Source organism: Scyliorhinus torazame, chromosome 7 (genome assembly GCF_047496885.1).
Source record: "Scyliorhinus torazame isolate Kashiwa2021f chromosome 7, sScyTor2.1, whole genome shotgun sequence".
Classification (NCBI taxonomy): Eukaryota; Metazoa; Chordata; class Chondrichthyes; order Carcharhiniformes; family Scyliorhinidae; genus Scyliorhinus; species Scyliorhinus torazame.
The window spans coordinates 51,166,976-51,188,588 of NC_092713.1; the positions used below are offsets into that span (position 1 = coordinate 51,166,976).

General features: G+C 46.3%; 1 protein-coding gene across 1 annotated transcript in view; it reads right to left on the reverse strand.

The window, feature by feature from the left end:
* Positions 1–18,052, reverse strand: part of ttc4 (tetratricopeptide repeat domain 4) — a 28,104-nt gene extending 10,052 nt beyond the window's left edge. Inside the window, exons 1-6 of the mRNA XM_072510691.1 lie at positions 17,847–18,052; positions 11,869–11,986; positions 4,399–4,560; positions 3,700–3,777; positions 2,921–3,045; positions 1,967–2,053 (exon numbers count right to left, since the gene is read on the reverse strand). Of these exons, the coding sequence (XP_072366792.1) occupies positions 1,967–2,053; positions 2,921–3,045; positions 3,700–3,777; positions 4,399–4,560; positions 11,869–11,986; positions 17,847–17,954 (678 nt within the window). The 5' untranslated portion in view covers positions 17,955–18,052. The remainder of the gene's footprint in view (positions 1–1,966; positions 2,054–2,920; positions 3,046–3,699; positions 3,778–4,398; positions 4,561–11,868; positions 11,987–17,846) is intronic.
* Positions 18,053–21,613: the final 3,561 nt, after the last annotated feature.

The window sequence follows — 21,613 nt, forward strand, 5'->3', positions numbered from 1 at the left end:
TGTTTATTGTCACGTGTACCGAGGTACAGTGAAAAGTATTTTTCTGCGAGCAGCTCAACAGATCATTAAGTACATGAGAAGAAAAGGGAATAAAAGAAAATACATAATAGGGCAACACAACATATACAATGTAACTACAAAAGCACTGGCATCGGATGAAGCATACAGGGTGTAGTGTTAATGAAATCAGTCGATATCATCGATAACGTGGGAATTGAACATGCCCCAGACAAGCAAACCTTTTTTCTCTGCCTAGTCCTCCTGGTGATAATTCCACATTTCTTTGTTCAATTTTCTGGAACCATTTTCATCCATTCAGCCTTTCGTGTGAACATGAATTACCACCCCTTTCTGGATTTCTCTTTGGGAGAGCTTTGCGCTCGAGTATCACCGTCAGTTTTAACTTTGTGCCATCCGTCATACAAATGAACCGCTGCGATTTGCAGTTTCCCATGGCCAGTTGACCTTACAAGGGCGGGTGATCTTGTTTGCTGGCCCATTGATGGCCCAAAGTCCCATTGATGTTTCATCCATTTTTCCCAATGCAGGCCAATCTATACGCATTCTTCTCTCAATGACAAAATGGTGAAATTTGATCCCTCTATTGTCACGCTGAGGTGGCAGATGCTGTGAAATGTATGTTTTCTTGCAGAGTGCTAAGTCGTGCCGTTTCATGAATCCAGTGCACCATCCGGCTTTGGCCCTGAATTTTGGATTACTTTGGATCTTTCTTTGTTCTCGAAGGGCACAGAGTTAAATGTCTGCCCGGTGATAACATGACCATTTAGCCGATGCTCGTTCACCCATTCGGTTGCTTTTTCTCCATGTGAGGCCACTTACTCGGATTTCCTCTGATGGCACATTTATTCTTCAGCGTTTTTCTACTTCATTGGAGGTCTTTCTCCAGTCTCCCTAATTATTTTCTCAAACAGTAAACCTCTCTTGCTGCCGCACAATTATTAGTCTTCTCGGCAAAGGCTACAACTTTCATTTTAAATTGTGCTACATACCTATTATTGTTTCTCAAGGCATTGAGATAGATTATGTGCTACACGTTAGTCTTGTCGATTGGCTGGGGGATGGCCGCTGGAATTGGCAGAGGGAAAACCTAAAAGTTCCTGTCTGTACCTTCAAATTAATTAACCTTGGGGAATTAACAATCAGAATTCAGTCTGATCTCTTCAAAGCTAGGGTTGTCTTTTAATCATAGAATTTACAGTGCAGAAGGAGGCCATACGGCCCATCGAGTCTGCACTGGCCCTTACAAAGAGCAACCCACTCAAGCCCACAGATCTACCCTATCCCCACAACCGAGCAACCCCCACTTAACCTTTTTGGACACCAAGGGCAATTTAGCATGGCTAACCCACCTAACCCACACATCTTTGGACTGTGGGAGGAAACCAGAGCACCCGGAGAAAACCCACGCACACATTGGGAGAACATGCAGACTCCCCACAGACAGTGACCCAGCCGGGAATCGAACCTGGGACCCTGGAGCTGTGAAGCAATTGTGCTAACCACTATGCTACCGTGCTGCGGCTGCTCCTAGCACTGTGACCCGTTCCTGTGGCCCAACACACGTGCGTGTGTGCGCGTCCTTCCAATAGATCGCACTGGTTTGTTGCACCGAAACAGTTGAACCTGGTACCTGATTCCCTATCGGGGGGGGGGGGGGTGGAGCCTTGTACCGCCCGTCAGTCTCACTGCACCCGAAAGCCTCCGAGCAGTGCCGAGGGTCTTTGCAGCTTGGTATTCCAAAATTCAAAAAACTCCGGAATCAGAGACACTCTCAGCCACGAGCATTTTGAATAAGGGATACTCAACCAACCTGTATGTGAAAAGGTTCTGTTTTTTTAAGGTAAAAGTCATTTAGTCGTCTTTTACATGAGGCCGATTTTCACTTGAATATACACTGCAATTCAAATGGCCTGGCCATTTTCTCCAACGTTTCACATTTCCTTACCTCGATAGCCTTCATTAAAGCCTCTGCTTGCACCCGTTCCTTCTTCTCCCTTAACTTTGTTTTCCTTACATTACGTTCTTCGACCCGCTACAAAAAAATTAACAATTCAGCGTAAGACTAGGTGGGCTAATCAGTCAGAACCATTCACCTGTGGCCTAGGTTCAACGTCTGTTCAAAATGATGGCATTAAAGCAGTGGTGGGCAAGCATTTGCCCGGGATCCACACAGCCTATTAAAGTTCTGAGTGCAGGTCACAAGCCATTTTGTTCACTGTTGCCCATGTGCAGAGTTGCCACATTTTGCTGGTTCCATCTGCGTAGCTTTTTCCTACCAGTATGACTGAAGTGATACACACATAGAACAAGGGCAAGTGAAGTGAGGTGCATGCTGATTGCTCACAGCATTGACTGTGAGAGCCTTGCGCTCCCGCTGTGTCAAGCATAAATATTTTTTTGTTTTTATCACTTGAAATTGATGACGGTTCTCTTTAATACAGGAATGATTAAGCATTTTCTGCAACTTATGAAGTATTCGCTGTGCATTAAATGTATTCAATCGTATTCAAGGGTCATAGTTAGTGAACAAGCCCGATTTCAATCTTATGAGATGCAGGGGGGCCCGCACATGTGACCCACTCACTAGTCTAGGTTGCCCATCACTGTCTTACAGACACCATTCTCTGCTTGCAGGTTTTAAACAAAAAGAGTTTGGACAGGCTCAACCTATTCCTGGAGAACACAAGATGGCATCACATATCAATCTCTAAGATCACTATGCAATCCTATGCAGCTATGAGATGCCAGATCAACAAAGCTCTTCAATGACGAACCATTCTGACCATTTCCGCAATGTACACACTTGACTAAATTTCCCAAATTCAGCACTCACACAACATAGTCACCCTCGACTCTACCTCCCACAGTCAAGTACTTAACGTGCAGTCATGCACCATACCTTCTGCTTATCAGCGCTGGCTCGCAATTCAATGAGCTGCTTCTCTTTAGGTTCAAACTGAAGGCCCTCATCACACCATGCTATTGCCTTGCTGTAATTTTTCAGTTCAATATGGCAAAGGATACCTGTCAAAACCCACAATCAAAAGTTAAGACTTCGGCAGCCACAGGGAAGAACCCATTTCCCAAAACATTGTTGATTAATCAAGAAGTCATTGCAAGATGTCAGTTTGGTAACACATCATCTCTGTTCCAAAATATTGTATTCATTTTCAGTATCAAACATGGACTCTGTTAAATGATCACCAAAGCAAGAACTCTGGGGAAAGTATTGATTCTTAGAAATGTTCAATTTATTTTCCTTACAAAAAACAGCAACAAAAATGGGTGAGAGGTCGGAAGGGGCAGCACATCATCACCCAGCATACCTCTAGTTGGTAACAAACATTGATTCTGTGCAACACTGTTCTGCCTCAACATCCACTTTTTGACTATCGTCTTGTTTGGGACAAAAAAAAAAATCATATAGTGGAACACAACATTTTAAATTAATAACTGTCCCTGTACATGGCACAAATTGTTGGGAGTTCCAATATATCGTCGTGGGGTTTGAGTTCACACGTGTTGTCCCCTGCATTTGGAGTTCCTCATACCACCTGTGTCCTGTAATGAAAAGTGAAATAGAAACGTGTGCTTCCAGACTCTCCTTGTAGACTCCCTAAAAGCTAGGGGAGTAAGGGAGGAAGGCAAAATAAAACATAACTGTTTCTTCAGCATTACCTCTAATTATTGCTTTCAGGTGGTTTGGTTTCAACTTTCGAGCTTCAATCACGTCATTTAGTGCAGATCGATTATTACCTTAAACACAGAATATCAAGAGAGTCAGGGAGCCAAATATACTTTTTTGTTCACATTGTCAGTTCACCAGCAAACGAGCAATACCTGGCTGCACTGGCATGTGGAAGAAGGCACTACTTTATTACTTTCTCTGAGTTACAAAGCCAGGGCTTAGAGTGTGGTCAGGGGCAAACCCCTAATCCAGCTCCTCGCCTGCTCCAAAAAAACAATTCAAATTCAAATTGAATCCAATTAATTGTCCCCACAAGAGACATACCAGATCTGAGCCAAAAGGCTATTACACTTGATCTTAGCCAACTGACACACGTTTTTTTCCTTTGATCGTCTTCAATTATGGCCTGTAACTAATTGTTGAGAGTTGACCTCATGTTACAGTAACACTTTTAAATGTTGTGCCCCACTCCAGAACACACCCAACCATACAATGTGACATTTCGGTTGAACACAACATTTCAATCCCCAAGCATGATTACTTGGGATTCGCACAGTCCCAAACTCAGTTCACTTAAGGCATTTACACCTGAGTGAATCAAGACTCTTTCCCCCCCCCCCCCCAATCATGTCATCCAGCTCACTCCCATTTCCACGCTGTTAGGACGGGCAAGTGCCAACCAGCCATACCCAAATAAAATTGTGCCGCAGCTCTGTTTGTATGGAGTATGACATTCAGCTCAGAGTCACCGCATTTTCTCTTCAGCCCCTCTGTGTAGGAGATGACAGCTTTTTTATAATTTTTTTCCTTGAAGTAATGATTCCCTTCATTCTTGTATGTTTTTGCAAGCTCTGTAAAATATAATTCAAAAGAAAAGGTCTAACACAATCTATAAATATTAGAAATCTCCAACCAATCTGATTTTTAAAAACAAATCTGATTTAAGACCATAATGCATAGGGGCAGACGTAGACCATTCGGCCCATCAAGCCTGCTCCACCATTCAGTGAGATCTTGACTGATCTTTTTTTTAAAAAAAATTTAGAGTACCCAATTCATTTTTTCCAATTAAGGGGCAATTTAGCGTGGCCAATCCACCTAACCTGCACATCTTTGGCTTGTGGGGGCGAAACCCATGCAAACACGGGGAGAATGTGCAAACTCCACATGGACAGTGACCCAGAGCCGGGATCGAACCTGGGACCTCGGCGCCGTGAGGCAGCAATGCTAACCACTGCGCCACCATGCTGCCCTAGATCTTGATTGATCTGATAATCCTCAACTCCACTTTCCCGCCTTATCCCAATAACCCTGGATTCCCTAATTAAAAATCTTTCTATCTCAGCCTTGAACATACTACAGCCCTCTGCAGGAAAGAATTCTACAAATTCACTACCTTCTGAGAGAAGAAATTCCTCTTCATCTTTGTTTTAACTGGACGACCCCTTACTGAGATTATGCCCTCTGGTCCTAGACTCTTCCATAAAGGGAAACAACCTCTCAGCATCTACCCTGTCAAGCCCCCTGAGAATATTACAAGTCTCAATAAGGTCACCTCTCATTCTTCTAGGCCCAACCTACTCAAACTCTCCTCATAAGAAAATCCCTTTGTACCTGGGATCAACCTAGTGAACCTTCTCTGGATTACCTCCAATGCTAGTATGTCTTTCTTTAGATAAGGGGACCAAAACGGTTCACATATTCCAAGTGTGATCTAATTGGAGGGCAGCACGATGGCGCAGTGGGTCAGCATTGCTGTCTCACGGTGCCAAGGTCCCAGGTTCTATCCCGGCTCTGGGTCACTGTGCGTGTGGAGTTTGCACATTCTCCCTGTGCTTACGTGGGTTTCGCCCCCAAAACCCAAAGATGTGCCGGCTAGGTGGATTGGCTACACTAAACTGCCCCTTAATTGGCAAAAATTAATTGGATACTCTACATTTTTTTTTTTTTAAATTAGTGCCTTGCATGGTTTTAGCAAGAATTCCCTATTTTTATGCTCCATTTCCTTTAAAATAAAGGCCAACATTCCATTTGCCTTCCCTATTACCTGCTGAACTTGCATGCCAGCTTTTTGTGATTTACGCACGAGAACCCCCAAACCCCTCTGTGCTGCAATTTTCGCAGTCTTTCTCCATTTAGTCATTTAATCTCACATGGAGGCTCAAAATGTTTCAAAAGACTTCCGGGTGCGGCGATGACCAGCTGAGTCGCACGTTTCGGCAGCTCCCTGTGAAACGGACTTTTGGGCTCTTGATAGGAGCCCCAACGGCAATTTTGACGGCTAAAAACACTGTGCGGTAAACCAGAAGGGAATCCCCCCTGGATACGGATGGAAAAAGGAGGAGAGAGTGGCCAGATTGCAGTGGATCCTTTAGAACAGCGGCAAGGAAGGCAAGCAAAAACCAAGATGGCGTCGGAAGGTGGCAGTTTAACATGGGGCCCTGAACAACAAGAGTTCTTGAAATGCTGTGTGGAAGAGATCAAAAAGGAAATGGAGAAAGAGCTGTTGGCCCCGATACTACAGGCGATCGAAGGGCTAAAGGAGGAACAAAAGACTCAGGAGCGGGAGCTTCGGGTCGTGAAGGCAAAGGCAGCCGAGAATGAGGACGATATACAGGGCCTGGTGGTGAAGACGGAGACGCAGGAGGCACATCAGAAATGATGTGTGGAAAGGTTGGAGGCACTGGAAAACAACGCAAGGAGGAACAACCTGAGGATTCTTGGTCTTCCTGAAGGTGTGGAGGGAGCGGACGTCGGGGCATATGTGAGCACGATGCTGCACTCGTTAATGGGAGCGGAGGCCCCGGCGGGTCCGTTGGAGGTGGAGGGAGCATACCGAGTGATGGCGCGAGGACCGAGAGCAGGAGAAATTCCCAGAGCCATAGTGGTGAGATTCCTCCGTTTTAAGGATAGAGAAATGGTCCTTAGATGGGCGAAGAAAACTCGGAGCAGTAAATGGGAGAACGCGGTGATCCGCGTTTATCAAGACTGGAGTGCGGAGGTGGCGAGAAGGAGGGCGAGCTTTAATCGGGCCAAGGCGGTGCTTCATAAAAAGAAGATAAAATTTGGAATGCTGCAACCGGCAAGACTGTGGGTCACATATCGAGGGAGGCACCACTACTTTGAGACGGCGGATGAAGCGTGGACTTTTATTGTGGAAGAAAAACTGGAATGAGCGGGTTATTAAAAAGAACGTTCGAACAAAGTGGTGGGGCGAATGTGGGGGGCAAAGAGGGGTTTTATGTACTAATCCTGCGATGTGGTAACTTTTCTCTCTCCCACAGGTGGTGATGGGGGGAGGAGGGGAGGTGGAGGAGATGGGGCGTTGGCCATTGGGGGCGGGGCCAAGGGAGAAGCGCGGGCTTGGTTCCCGCGCTATGATAATCATGGCGGGAATAGAGAAGCAGGAAGGAGGGGGCGTCGCACGGTGCGAGCAGAGGTCACGGGGGGAAGCCGAGGTCAGCCAGAGTTTGCTGACTTCTGGGAGCAACATGGGGGGAGTAATTACGCTAGCGGGGGTGGGGTGGGAGGGGGGAATTACTGGGTTGCTGCTGCTGGGGAGAGGGGGGAGCTGGTATGGGAGAGGATGGGCGGGGGGGCACCGCCTGGGGGAGATACAGCTGCGTGGGAACCGGGTGAGGAGCTGGAAAAAGGTGATGGCTAATCGACAAGGGGGGGGGTTAGGAAGCCCCCCAACTCGGCTGATCACGTGGAACGTGAGAGGGCTGAACGGGCCGATAAAGAGGGCACGGGTACTCGCACACCTTAAGAAACTTAAGGCAGATGTGGTTATGTTACAGGAAACGCACCTGAAACTGATAGACCAGGTTAGGCTACGCAAAGGATGGGTGGGGCAGGTGTTCCATTCGGGGCTAGATGCGAGAAACAGGGGGGTGGCTATATTAGTGGGGAAGCGGGTAATGTTCGAGGCAAAGACTATAGTGGCGGATAACGGGGGCAGATACGTGATGGTGAGTGGCAAACTACAGGGGAAGACGGTGGTTTTGGTAAACGTATATGCCCCGAACTGGGATGATGCCAATTTTATGAGGCGGATGCTAGGACGCATTCCGGACCTAGAGATGGGAAAGCTGATAATGGGGGGAGATTTTAATACGGTGTTGGAACCAGGGCTGGATAGGTCGAAGTCCAGGATTGGAAGGAGGCCGGCAGCAGCCAAGGTGCTTAAAGATTTTATGGAGCAGATGGGAGGTGTAGACCCGTGGAGATTTAGCAGACCTAGGAGTAAGGAGTTCTCGTTTTTCTCCTATGTCCATAAAGTCTACTCGCGAATAGACTTTTTTGTGCTGGGTAGAGCATTGATCCCGAAGGTGAGGGGAACGGAGTATACGGCTATAGCCATTTCGGATCACGCTCCACACTGGGTGGACTTGGAGATAGGGGAGGAAACAGGAGGGCGCCCACCCTGGAGAATGGACATGGGACTAATGGCAGATGAGGGGGTGTGTCTAAGGGTGAGGGGGTGCATTGAAAAGTACTTGGAACTCAATGATAATGGGGAGGTCCAGGTGGGAGTGGTCTGGGAGGCGTTGAAGGCGGTGGTTAGAGGGGAGCTGATATCAATAAGGGCACATAAAGGGAAGCAGGAGAGTAAGGAACGGGAGCGGTTGCTGCAAGAACTTTTGAGGGTGGACAGACAATATGCGGAAGCACCGGAGGAGGGACTGTACAGGGAAAGGCAAAGGCTACATGTAGAATTTGACTTGCTGACTACAGGCACTGCAGAGGCACAATGGAGGAAGGCACAGGGTGTACAGTACGAATATGGGGAGAAGGCGAGCAGGTTGCTGGCACACCAATTGAGGAAAAGGGGAGCAGCGAGGGAAATAGGGGGAGTGAGGGATGAGGAAGGAGAGATGGAGCGGGGAGCGGAGAGAGTGAATGGAGTGTTCAAGACATTTTATATAAAAATTATATGAAGCTCAACCCCCGGATGGGAGGGAGAGAATGATGGGCTTCTTGGATCGGCTGGAATTTCCCAAGGTGGAAGAGCAGGAAAGGGTGGACTGGGAGCACAGATTGAGGTAGAAGAAGTGGTGAAAGGAATTAGGAGCATGCAGGCGGGAAAGGCCCCGGGACCGGATGGATTCCAGTCGAATTCTATAGAAAATATGTGGACTTGCTCGCCCCGGTACTGACGAGGACCTTTAATGAGGCAAAGGAAAGGGGACAACTGCTCCCGACTATGTCTGAAGCAACGATATCGGAGGCTGTTAGGGGTAATGATGATGGCCCCACCAGAGGGAGAAATGGAGATAGTAGTGGCGATGGATGCCGAGAAAGCATTTGATAGAGTGGAGTGGGATTATTTGTGGGAGGTGTTGAGGAGATTTGGTTTTGGAGAGGGGTATGTTAGATGGGTGCAGCTGTTGTATAGGGCCCCAGTGGCGAGCGTGGTCACGAATGGACGGGGATCTGCATATTTTCGGCTCCATAGAGGGACAAGGCAGGGATGCCCCTCTGTCCCCATTATTGTTTGCACTGGCGATTGAGCCCCTGGCGATAGCGTTGAGGGTTCCAAGAAGTGGAGGGGAGTACTTAGGGGAGGAGAAGAGCACCGGGTATCTTTGTATGCGGACGATTTGCTACTATACGTGGCGGACCCGGCGGAGGGGATGCCAGAAATAATGCGGATACTTGGGGAGTTTTCAGGGTATAAATTGAACATGGGGAAAAGTGAGTTGTTTGTGGTGCATCCAGGGGAGCAGAGTAGAGAAATAGAGGACCTACCGTTGAGGAAGGTAACAAGGGACTTTCGTTACCTGGGGATCCAGATAGCTAAGAATTGGGGCACATTGCATAGGTTAAATTTAACGCGGTTGGTGGAACAGATGGAGGAGGATTTCAAGAGATGGGATATGGTATCCCTGTCAATGGCAGGGAGGGTGCAGGCGGTTAAGATGGTGGTCCTCCCGAGATTCCTCTTTGTGTTTCAGTGCCTCCCGGTGGTGATCACGAAGGCTTTTTTTAAAAGGATTGAAAAGAGCATCATGGGTTTTGTGTGGGCCGGGAAGACCCCGAGAGTGAGGAAGGGATTCTTACAGCGTAGCAGGGATAGGGGGGGGGGCTGGCACTACCGAGCCTAAGTGAGTATTATTGGTCCGCTAATATTTCAATGGTGAGTAAGTGGATGGGAGAGGAGGAGGGAGCGGCGTGGAAGAGGTTAGAGAGGGCGTCCTGTAGGGGGACTAGCCTACAGGCTATGGTGACAGCCCCATTGCCGTTCTCACCGAGGAACTACACCACAAGCCCGGTGGTGGTGGCTACACTGAAGATTTGGGGACAGTGGAGACGGCATAGGGGAAAGACTGGAGCCTTGGGGGGGTCCCCGATAAGAAACAACCATAGGTTTGCCCTGGGGGGAATGGATGGGGGATATGGAATGTGGCAAAGAGCAGGAATAACGCAACTGAAAGATCTGTTTGTGGATGGGAAGTTCGCGAGTCTGGGAGCGCTGACCGAGAAATATGGGTTGCCCCAAGGGAATGCATTCAGGTATATGCAACTGAGGGCTTTTGCGAGGCAACAGGTGAGGGAATTCCCGCAGCTCCCGACACAAGAGGTGCAGGACAGAGTGATCTCAAAGACATGGGTGGGGGATGGTAAGGTGTCAGATATATATAGGGAAATGAGGGACGAAGGGGAGACTATGGTAGATGAACTAAAAGGGAAATGGGAAGAAGAGCTGGGGGAGGAGATCGAGGAGGGGCTGTGGGCAGATGCCCTAAGCAGGGTAAACTCGTCGTCCTCGTGTGCCAGGCTAAGCCTGATTCAGTTTAAGGTATTACACAGGGCACATATGACTGGAGCACGGCTCAGTAAATTTTTTGGGGTGGAGGATAGGTGTGCAAGGTGCTCGAGAAGCCCAGCGAATCATACCCATATGTTTTGGTCATGCCCGGCACTACAGGGGTTTTGGATGGGGGTGACAAAGGTGCTTTCAAAAGTAGTAGGAGTCCGGGTCGAACCAAGCTGGGGGTTGGCTATATTTGGGGTTGCACAAGAGCCGGGAGTGCAGGAGGCGAGAGAGGCCGATGTTTTGGCCTTTGCGTCCCTAGTAGCCCGGCGCAGGATATTGCTAATGTGGAAAGAAGCCAAGCCCCCGGGGGTGGAGACCTGGATAAATGACATGGCGGGGTTTATAAAGCTAGAGCGGATTAAGTTCGTCCTAAGGGGGTCGGCTCAAGGGTTCACCAGGCGGTGGCAACCGTTCGTCGAATACCTCGCAGAAAGATAGACGGAATGGGAAAAAGAAGGCAGCAGCAGCGGCCCAGGATCGGGGGGGGGGGGGGGGGGGGGGTGGGTGGGAGGAACCAGAAGGACTCTCAGGGTTGTTAATATACACTGTATAGTATGTATAGGTCGTTGCTACAGATAATTATATATTGGACTGTTAAATTATATTTTTGGAGAGTGTTACTTGTGACAAGGCAGTTGCCAATTAGGGCTAGTTTTCATTTTTGTTATTTATTATTTATTCATTTTTTGTTTATAAAATAGGTCATTGTTATTTGTGTTGTTATAATATTGTGTAAAGGATGCACAATGTACTGTGTTGGTTGACAAAAAATTTTCAATAAAATATTTAATAAAAAAAAAACAAAATGTTTCAAAAGGTGTTTATCAATAAATTAGAAGTTTGCAGCATTATTCTTTAAGAGATTGTTTATGAAGTTGCTGTTGCTTGATTTCGTCTTTTGCGTTTTTTGCCAACGGTTCTGTCTCATGTATAAATCTTGTTACTAAATGTTAAAAATTCCAATAAAAATATTTTTAAACCATTATTCTGGAAGAGGTGATAATAAAATTCTCACCAATGATTTTCCATAAATACCTGCACTGTTTCCAGTGATCAAAACATTCATTTTGATAGCTTTAGTTAGAAATCATTGCACAGGAGTACTCTTTTTCTTTGTAATCTTGTGAAAATATATACATGGCCAAGCTATCATCACATTACTAGCTATCAGTTTTATACAGGATAACATCGAATACTCTGTCAGTCACAGAAAATGTAATTTCCCGGACCTTTCTGAGGATGGAATCTGCCTAAAGTCAGTCAGTTATTTGCTAAATAAAAATTTGCAAATTGCACCAGGCTTTGCTTTAACTTTTTTGATTGATGTGGATTCCAGTACCTTCTGGAGATTGATCCTCATCATACAATATTGTCTGGATGCAAGCAAGTTCTGGATGCTCCAAAGGATCAAGTTCTTCAGGTGCCTTTTTCATAAACATTGGAATCTTGTCAAACTCCTGGACAGGAAAAAAAAAACATGTCGTCAGCATGGACTGGTCCCTTTCTGCCTCCGTTTGCTCCTGTTGCTTCTTAACAAGGAAGGATGAGTGAGGGAAAATGTCTCTCCTCCAAAGGCATAATTTGCAAGTTCTTTATAAAGTGAGTATTTTATTCTCAAGTCACAGGAAGACATTTTGTCTTGCAACAACAATGGAAAAAATGTTATGGAAGCTGTCTTTCCTCACCAAAATGTAACACGGAGACCAATTCTCTGTCATGTTCCCAGTGAGTGTGTGTAGGTTGGCATTGGGGGAGAATACACAAATAAATTACCTTCAGTTTTCTCAACGATTAATTGAAAGGAATTACACTGTATCCTAGACTGGGTGTCAAATAAGTTGAGGGAGCCTCAATGGAGAGAACAAGTGTTTGACAGGAAGCTCTAGGTGCCTCAGCATACAGGTGGAAGCTGCCCATATCTGCGGATTAAGAAAGGGGCCAAATCTAAATTTTTGAGGGGCAGAAGCAACATGAAGAGACACCATTGGTGGAGACGGTTTGGCAACAATTATGTAAGGACTGAAGACAGCAAACACACTGAGTTAGAGCAGGTATTGGAGGACAGCATGCAGGAAGTCAAGCAGAACAAAATGAGAAAAGGCATCATAGTAAGTTACAGTCAACACCATCTGTGACTTTAATTACGGTCTTTTCAGCGCTCCAACAGGGGGAGAAACCTGATTGGAGAAATTGAAACCTGGAGTCACAAAAAACATGGCCATGGATTTCAGATGCACCAATGTGTTTAAGGACTTGGCCCGGGGGGGACGACGACAATATATTGGAGATGGGCAGTCATTTCCATGGAAGAGGGGTCAAGGGGAGGTTAGTGTTGAGACAGCAGAGTTGATAACTGTTTTTGAAAGGGGCAGTGGGGCAATACCACAGCAGAAAAAAACATTTAAAATGTCAGCTAACATGGGAGCCAGGAATGGAGGTTGAGTGACCACTCAACTCAGAAATTGGGAATGGGGTCCTGGGGACAGGGTGTGGGTCTCATGGACGTGTTCAGCTCCAAGTAAATACATGGGGATTAGGAGGAAACACTTTTGATGACCCAACTTCAGAGTTAGGGCAAATGAGAGAGAGAGAGAGAGAGAGAGAGAGGGGGGTTGGGGGGGGGGGGGGGGGGGGGGGGGGGGGAGAAGAAGAGAGAAACAACCAGGGATTTTAAATTATGACCCCAGTCTTAGTGCCAAAAAAGTCCATAGGTTCCTTGTTGTTGGATCCGAGAGGGCTGAGGAGAGGGATTTAAGGTGACAGTTAATATTGAATAAAATAAGTGAGGAGAGGGGGTTATCTTTGCTTTCAAGGATGATCCTGGAACAGTGATCACGTTTGACAGAGGCTGGTGAGAGATGTAGAGCTTGATATAATCTAGCCAGATCTGGTGATAGAAGGCTAAACATGGTGTATTCCAGATACTATTAAGTCTACATTCTTTAGGAGTTGAGACAACAGAGATGGGAAATAATAAGTTTATTTGAAAAGTGGGGCATCAAAAATGGAGGTGAAGGAATGGTTGAACAGATCAAAGGTTGGGCGGCATGGTAGCACAGTGGTTAGCACTGTTGCTTCACAGCTCCAGGGTCCCAGGTTCAATTCCCGGCTTGGGTCACTGTCTGTGTGGAGTCTGCACATTCTCCCCTTGCCTGTGTGGGTTTCCTCCAACAAGTGCTGTTAGGTAATTTGGACATTGAGTTCTCCCTCTGCGTACCCGAACAGGCGCCGGAATGTGGCGACTAGGGGCTTTTCACAGAATTTCATTGCACTGTTAATGTATGCCTACTTGTGACACTAATGAAGATTATTACCATGGTGAATGGAGGCCAATCGCTGGTACTGTGGTTGCAAGCGAATAAGTGGAAAAAAAACATCACACGCTCCTATCCAAGAGTAGATAAGTGAAGCTCATGGCCTTGAACAATACAACTCAGAAGTGCCTTACACTCCCCTAAGGCAGCACAAGAGTGAAATCTCAACAATGTAGCTAACGACACATTTCAGCTTTCACATTTCAAACAATCATCTAAACTCAATTACAATACAGCAATCCCTGAACTTTAAGTTAGCAGAATTCCTATTCCTGGAACAAAAAATTGTGGGTTTTAAGTTGTACTTTCAAGACGATTGCATGTACCAGGTTGAATTTCTACTGCAGGATTGAGTGTGGGCTACACTGTTGGAGGTGCTGTCATTTAACTGAAAACTTAAGCTCAGATGTTGTCTACTGGTCAAGCAAACTTGAAGATCAAAGTATTATGAAGGAAGAGTTGTCCTTATGGTGTTCCTCATACATTTACCAAAAACCTGCTCAGTTGCTTATGAGATGTTGCTGCCCTTGAATACCTGCCACATTTACCCACTGGCTCCCCCTCGTCAACTCTACTAGTTACATCTTCCAAGAATTCCAATAGATTTCCCTTTTGTAAATCCATGCTGACTCTGTCCGATCCTGTCAGTTTCCAAGTACTCGGCTATTAAATCATTGATAATGCATTCAAAATTTTTCCCACTCCTGACATCAGACTAACTGGTCTATAATTCCGTGTTTTCTCTCTACCTCACGTTTTAGATATTGGGGTTACATTAGCTACCCTCCAATCTATAGGAACTTTTCCAGAGTCTATAGAATCTTGGAAGATGACCACCAATGCATCCATTATTTCTAGGGCCAGTTCCTTAAGTACTCTGGGATTTGATTATCAAGCCCTGGGGATTTATTGCCCTTCAACCCATCAGTTCCTGCAACACCATTTCTCTACTAATGCTGATCCCCCTCTCACTAAACCCTGTGTTCCCCAATATTTCTGGTATCTTATTTGTGTCTCCCTTTGTGAAGACAGAACTAAAGCATGTATTTAGTTGGTCAGCCATTTCTTTGTTCCCCTTATAAATTCCCCTATTTCTGACTGCAAGGGGCCTACATTTGTCTTCATTAACACTGAGCTAGTGCAGCTGAGCCGATGTTGATCTCCGTGTCAATGGTGGCCTTTTGAGGAGGTTGATTGCCAAGGTATTGTAAGTGTTCAACATATTACAGGCCAGAATTCCACGGGAAGACAAAGAAAATGCTACAACACTCTGAAGCTCTCCTTGAAGCGTGGCAGCATTAACAATAATGACTGGGAGGAGTCAATCGTTCAAAATGGTGACAACCTGTTCATCTAGCTGCAGCAGGCTACGAGTCCAAAAGGCTTAATGATAAGGCAGAACAAGGGAAAAGGAAGGAAAAGTAAGAAAATTCTACCATCCAGATCCCACTACTTCATGGGAACCCAAGCCCCTCGTGCCCAAAGATCCGTGGGTCGAACGTTGGCCTGTGCAATCACAAAAAGACCCACAACAGAAACTGACAACTCCAAGTAGACGTCATCCGTGAGTCACACAATAGTCAATGACAATTTCAATAGCACTTCACGGCTGTCAAGTGCTTTGGGACATCCTGAGGCTGTGGTGCAATGGTTAGCACAGCGCCAGGGACCCGGGTTTGATTCCGATCTTGGGTGACTGTCTGTGTGTAGTTTGCACATTCTCCCCGTGTCTGCATGGGTTTCCTCCGGGTGCTCCGGTTTCCTCCCACAGTCCAAAGATATGCAGGTTAGGGGAATTGGCCATGCTAAATTGCCCCTTAGTGTCCAACAGTTAGTTGACGTTACAGGGATAGGGTGGGGAAGTGGGCCTAGGTAGGGTGCTCTTTTGAAGGGTTGGTGCAGACTTGGTGGGCTGAATGGCCTCACTTGCACTTTCGAGATTCTATAAAAGATACTATGATTGCAAGAGTTTCTTTCATTTGTTTGTGGAACCCCTGTGTATAGATTGGCTGCTATGTTTGACAACATGACTAAACTGGGGGCGGAGGGGGAATGGCTCTGGAGAAAATGGCCAGGCCATTTGAATTGCAGTGTATATTCAAGTGAAAATCAGCCTCATGGAAAAGACGACCAAATGACTTTTACCTTAAAAAAAACCAGAACTTTTCACATACAGGTTGAGTATCCCTTATTCAAAATGCTCGTGGCTGAGAGTGTCTCTGATTCCGGAGTTTTTTTGAATTTTGGAATACCAAGCTGCAAAGACCCTCGGCACTGCTCGGAGGCCTCTGGGTGCTGTAAGACTGACAGGCTTCCACCCCCCCCCCCCCCCACCCCCCGATAGGTAATCAGGTACCAGGTTCAACTGTTTCGGTGCAACAAACCAGTGCGGTCAATTGGAAGGATGCACACACACGCACATGTGTTGGGCCACAGGAACGGGTCACAGTGCTAGGAGCAGCCGCAGCACGGTATCATGGTGGTTAGCACAATTGCTTCACAGCTCCAGGGTCCCAGGTTCGATTCCCGGCTGGGTCACCGTCTGTGGGGAGTCTGCATGTTCTCCTCCTGTGTGCGTGGGTTTCCTCCGGGTGCTCCGGTTTCCTCCCACAATCCAAAGATGTGCGGGTTAGGTGGATTAGCCATGCTAAATTGCCCTTAGTGTCCAAAAAGGTTAAGTGGGGGTTGCTCGGTTGCGGGGATAGGGTAGATATGTGGGCTTGAGTGGGTTGCTCTTTGTAAGAGCCGGTGCAGACTCAATGGGCCGAGTGGCCTCCTTCTGCGCTGTAAATTCTATGATTATCTTGACAAAATGAAGCTTAACAATATGATCAAGAACTAATTAACATTTACTTATTTATTTTTAATTTAGAGTACCCAATTATTTTCTTCCAATTAAGGGGAAATTTAGCATGGCCAATCCACCTAACCGCCACATCTTTAGGTTGTGGGGGTGAAACCCATGCAGACACGGGGAGAATGTGCAAACTCCATTCAGACAGTGACCCGGGGCTGGAATCGAACCCGTGTCCTCAGCACTGCAGGCGGCAGTGCTAACCACTACGCCACCCCTAATTAACACATGTAAACCCCAAATTCATTTGGTCAGAGCTAAGGCTAATGCACCATTAAAGATACAGAACTCGGATAGAACATACAGTGCAGGAGGCCATTCGGCCCATTGAATCTGTACCGACACACTTAAGCCCTCACTTCCACCCTATCCCCCAAACCCAATAACCCCTCCTAACCCTTTTGGACACTAAGGGCAATTTAGCATGGCCAATCCACCTAACCTGCACATCTTTGGACTGTGGGAGGAAACCAGAGCACCCGGAGGAAACCCACGCAGACACGGGGAGAACGTGCAGACTCCGCAGACAGTGACACAGCAGGGAATCGAACCTGGGACCCTGGCGTTGTGAAGTCACGGTTATATCTACAACACCATCAACTCTGAGACCACAGTAGGTGGCAATGAACCATAAAGAAGCTTCAATCACTGGGGCTGCCTGAGCCAGTGACACCCAAATCACTAGTTGTTCAACATTCGACAGCAACGGATGTGGAAAAAAATGGTTAAAAAGTAATGTCTGTCTGACCCTGATGTAACAAATCTCAGCTCTGTCATCCTCATCAAGCTCCAAAATGTTACTTTTGCCAGCCATCATTTACACAGAAACATAGAAAAACAGGAGGAGGCCATTCGGCCCTTCAAACCCGCTTCCCCATTCATTCGGCTCATGGTTGCTCATCCAACTCAATCCCGCTTTCCCCATCGCCCAAAGTGTTATATCTAACTGCTTCCTGAAACCATACAATGTTATAGAAACAAAATGAGTGTTTGTCAAATCCTCTTGTGCCAAAATTCCTAGGTAATTTATTTAACCCTGCCTTGTCGGCATTGCTTGTCTGTTTTCCTTGAACCGAGGGAATCAGCATTTTCCAAACATTTCCTAGTAGTTTCCCCACTCCAGTTGTTGAGTCGCTCTCCAGATCCCACCTTCTCCCAGCTATCCTCGCTGAAGCCATCTTTATACTTCTTCCTCTTGAACTGGTCCATGAACGCATCCATGCCATCGTCTTCCCCCGGGGGTGGAGCAGACGCCATGCTGCCCAGAGGGGGGCTCGCCACTCGAAACTGACAGACAGCCAGCACCGTCCACAATTGATACACTCGGCGGCGATTTGCTACATTCAGCAACACATGCTTCCGGCTGCAGCAGCGGAACCCGTCCCCCAGCCCCTAAAGAGACAGTTCCGCCCAGCCGCACCACTAATCAATGCAGAGTTGGGAATGTTACTCTTTATTTAAGCTACTGAAATCCGCAGCGTTCGTGTCTTGGAAAATCAGGGCATTAAAAGGGGCGCGGGGTCGGATTCTTTACTGTGCTCAGCGTGTGTAGTCCTGAAATCTCCAAAGTACCAAGGAACATTGTGTTCGGGTAAATAAAATATAAATAGTTCATGGACTAGTCCTTGAGTAAAATTTAGGAATGATTAGCCAATAAGTAGGTAGAATGGGAAAAGCATTATTCGGAGGCACATTCGGGCATCCACATTTTGTAGTCAGTGGTGGGCCAATGCCTGAAGAGTGGGTTCCTTGGATGGGTTGTTTGAAGATTCCAAGCAGAAGTGAAACTTAACATCGAATCTGCCGCACAATAACAGGCCATTGAAACTGTTCTGCAAAGTATATATTTCATACGTATGTTGCATAAAGTGAGTCAAGGTCAGGGAGATTTTCTTTAGCTCTAAATTGCGGTGAGAAGGCAGAGAGATAATTGACCCAAGGTACAGAGCAGAGAGGGAAAGCAGGGACACCCTGAGGGTCTGGGAAAGTAAGAATGGAAGGCAGCGAAAGAGGGAATGGAGAAAATGCATTAATACCTAGTCATTTTTTAAATGTTGTCCGAACCTAACAACGCTGTAAAGCTATATGTTTTTAATAAAAAGAACTGAGTGGTGAAATGACTTATTCTTCAATTAGGTTTAAATACAGCTGATGTCCAGAAAGTTTTTTTTTCTCTGGCAAGTGAGTTTGAGCATTCCTAGCTAATCTACTGGATAAAGGCCACAGCATAACATTGGTAAGAGATGGCGAACCCACTTAAGAAGCAACAGCAGATTGACACCTTGTGGAGAATGGAAATATCGCACAGACAGACGCAGTAGATAGCTTTGCAAAGATAGTAGAACATAGAACATAACAGCGCAGTACAGGCCCTTCGGCTTTCGATGTTGCGCCAACCTGTGAAACCACTCTAAAGCCCATCTACACTATTCCCTTATTGTCCATATGTCTATCCAATGACCATTTGAATGTCCTTAGTGTTGGCGAGTCCACTACTGTTGCAGGCAGGGCATTCCACACCCTTACTACTCTCTGAGTAAAGAACCTACCTCTGACATCTGTCTTATATCTATCTCCCCTCAATTTAAAGGTAGTGTTAGAAGACATTGTTAACATAGAGCAGACATTTAATCTACTTTTGATCCATGTTACACCTGATCTAGAAAAATCTGGTGCTGGGTGATAGTGGAAAACACATATCATAATGTTGAAACAATCTTTCAGATAGTGTAGCAGAAGCCAACATTTTAAACTCAATGAAACTGGATTAATACTAATAATTTTTATTAATAGAGCATAGAACAGTACAGCACAGTACAGGCCCTTTGGCCCACGATGTTGTGCCGACCACGTATCCTAATCTGAGATCAACCTAACCTACACCCCTTCATTTTACTGCTGTCCATGTGCCTTTCCAAGAGTCGCTTAAATGTCCCTTATGACTCTGACTCCACCACCTCCGCTGGCAGTGCATTCCATGCACCCACCACTCTCTGTGTAAACCTACCTCTAATATCTCCCCTATACCCTCCTCCAATCATCTTCAAATTATATCCCCTCATGACAGCCATTTCCGCCCTGGGGAAAAGTATCTGGCTATCCACTCTATCCATGCCTCTCATCACCTTGTACACCTCTTTCAAGTCACCTCTCTTCCTTCTTTGCTCCAGTGAGAAAAGCCCTAGCTCCCTCAACCTTTCTTCATAAGACATGCCCTCCAGTCCAGGCAGAATCCTGGTAAAACTCCTCTGCACCCTCTCCAAAGCATCCACATCCTTCCTATACTGAGGCGACCACAACTGGACACAATATTCCAAGTGTGGTCTAACCAGGGTTTTATAAATTAATGTCACAAGTAGGCTTACATTAACACTGCAGTGAAGATACTGTGAAAATCCACTAGTCGTCACACTCAGTCATCTGTTCGGGTACATAGAAGGAGAATTAAGAAAGTCACAATTCACCTAATGTCCAATTCACCTGACGTCTTTTCAGGACTTGTGGGAGGAAACCCACGCAGACACGAGGAGAACGTGTGTACTCCTCACAGTCAGTGACCCAAGACGGGAATCAAAACTGGGACCCCTGGTGCTGTGAAGCAACAGTGCTACTGTGCCGGATTATCTCATGCAGGACTGTCCAATATTTGGGAGAAATGTGCATGTTCGATTTACGAATAGCAAGTACACGGTATAACTAACTCAGTTTTGAATCAGGAAGAATAACAATCATTGGTTGGTGGAATTAGTCAAATTCTGCTTCTACTATATGACGCTGGTAATTTTCACCACTGCTTTGGGGTCCTATTCTGTGACTCTGTCCGGTTTAATGGAAACACCAAACCAGTGATTTTTACCATGAGTAAGCATTATATCAGACTTCTGCTTACACACCGGAAGGTGCCGATATTGCAGATCAGTTGTCAGCATCTATATTGGGAAAATACAAGGTTTTAAAAAATTTAGACTGTCCAATTAAAGGGCAATTTAGTATGGCCAATCCTCCTAACCTGCACATCTTTGGGTTGTAGGAGTGAAACCCACCCAGACACGGGGGAGAATGTGCAAACTCCACACAGACAGTGACCCGGGGCCGGGATTAAACCCGGGTCCTCAGCGCCGTAAGCAGCAGTGCTAACCACTGCGCCGCCCTGGGAAAAGATGAGTTAATATAAACAATTGAAATCCTCCATCAGAACTGGAAACTGAAAGGTCAGCAAACAGTTTAGGACAGTGTTCTTCAAACTTTTTTTCCCGGGACCCACTTTTACCAACCGGCAGACCTTCGGGACCCATGCCGGCTGTCGTTCGCGACCCAGGCCGACCGACCTTTGCGACACACCATTATTGCTTACGTTTAATGCGGCAGGTGGGCCTGCTTGGTCCTCACGATATCTCTTGCTTTATCATTCAATGTTACATTTCTGCTAAGGACTTCAGCTGACGATTTAAGCTCTTGCTGAATGCTTTGAAAAAAATCAAGAGGTTTGTCCTCAAACTTCAAACTCTCCATGCTTAGTCTTCAAATGCCTTTGAAGATTTGAGGGTTTTAAACTTCATTTGTCAGAACTTCCTTGCATATAACTCACATGGACTTTACATCCTGATTTGCATTGGCGCAATTAAAGCCATACCTCAAGAAGTCATCTTTATACTGCTTTGTTCCCGATTTCAGTTTCTTCTCAATTGTTTGTTCACCAGCTCGGGATACAGCTCACACCAGCACTGCCTTGTGCTACCGTGAACTCTCCTGAGAAGCTCTTTCCAACAGGTTTTATGTGAGATCCTGGTCTGTTTGTACCTCTGGCCCTCTCTACTTTATTCCAAAATGACCCATCTTCAGTTCTTCACACAATCCTGTTGCTTTCTTGCTGGCAGCTACAAAATAAAGGAATCTCACCTCTATGAGTTTGCACC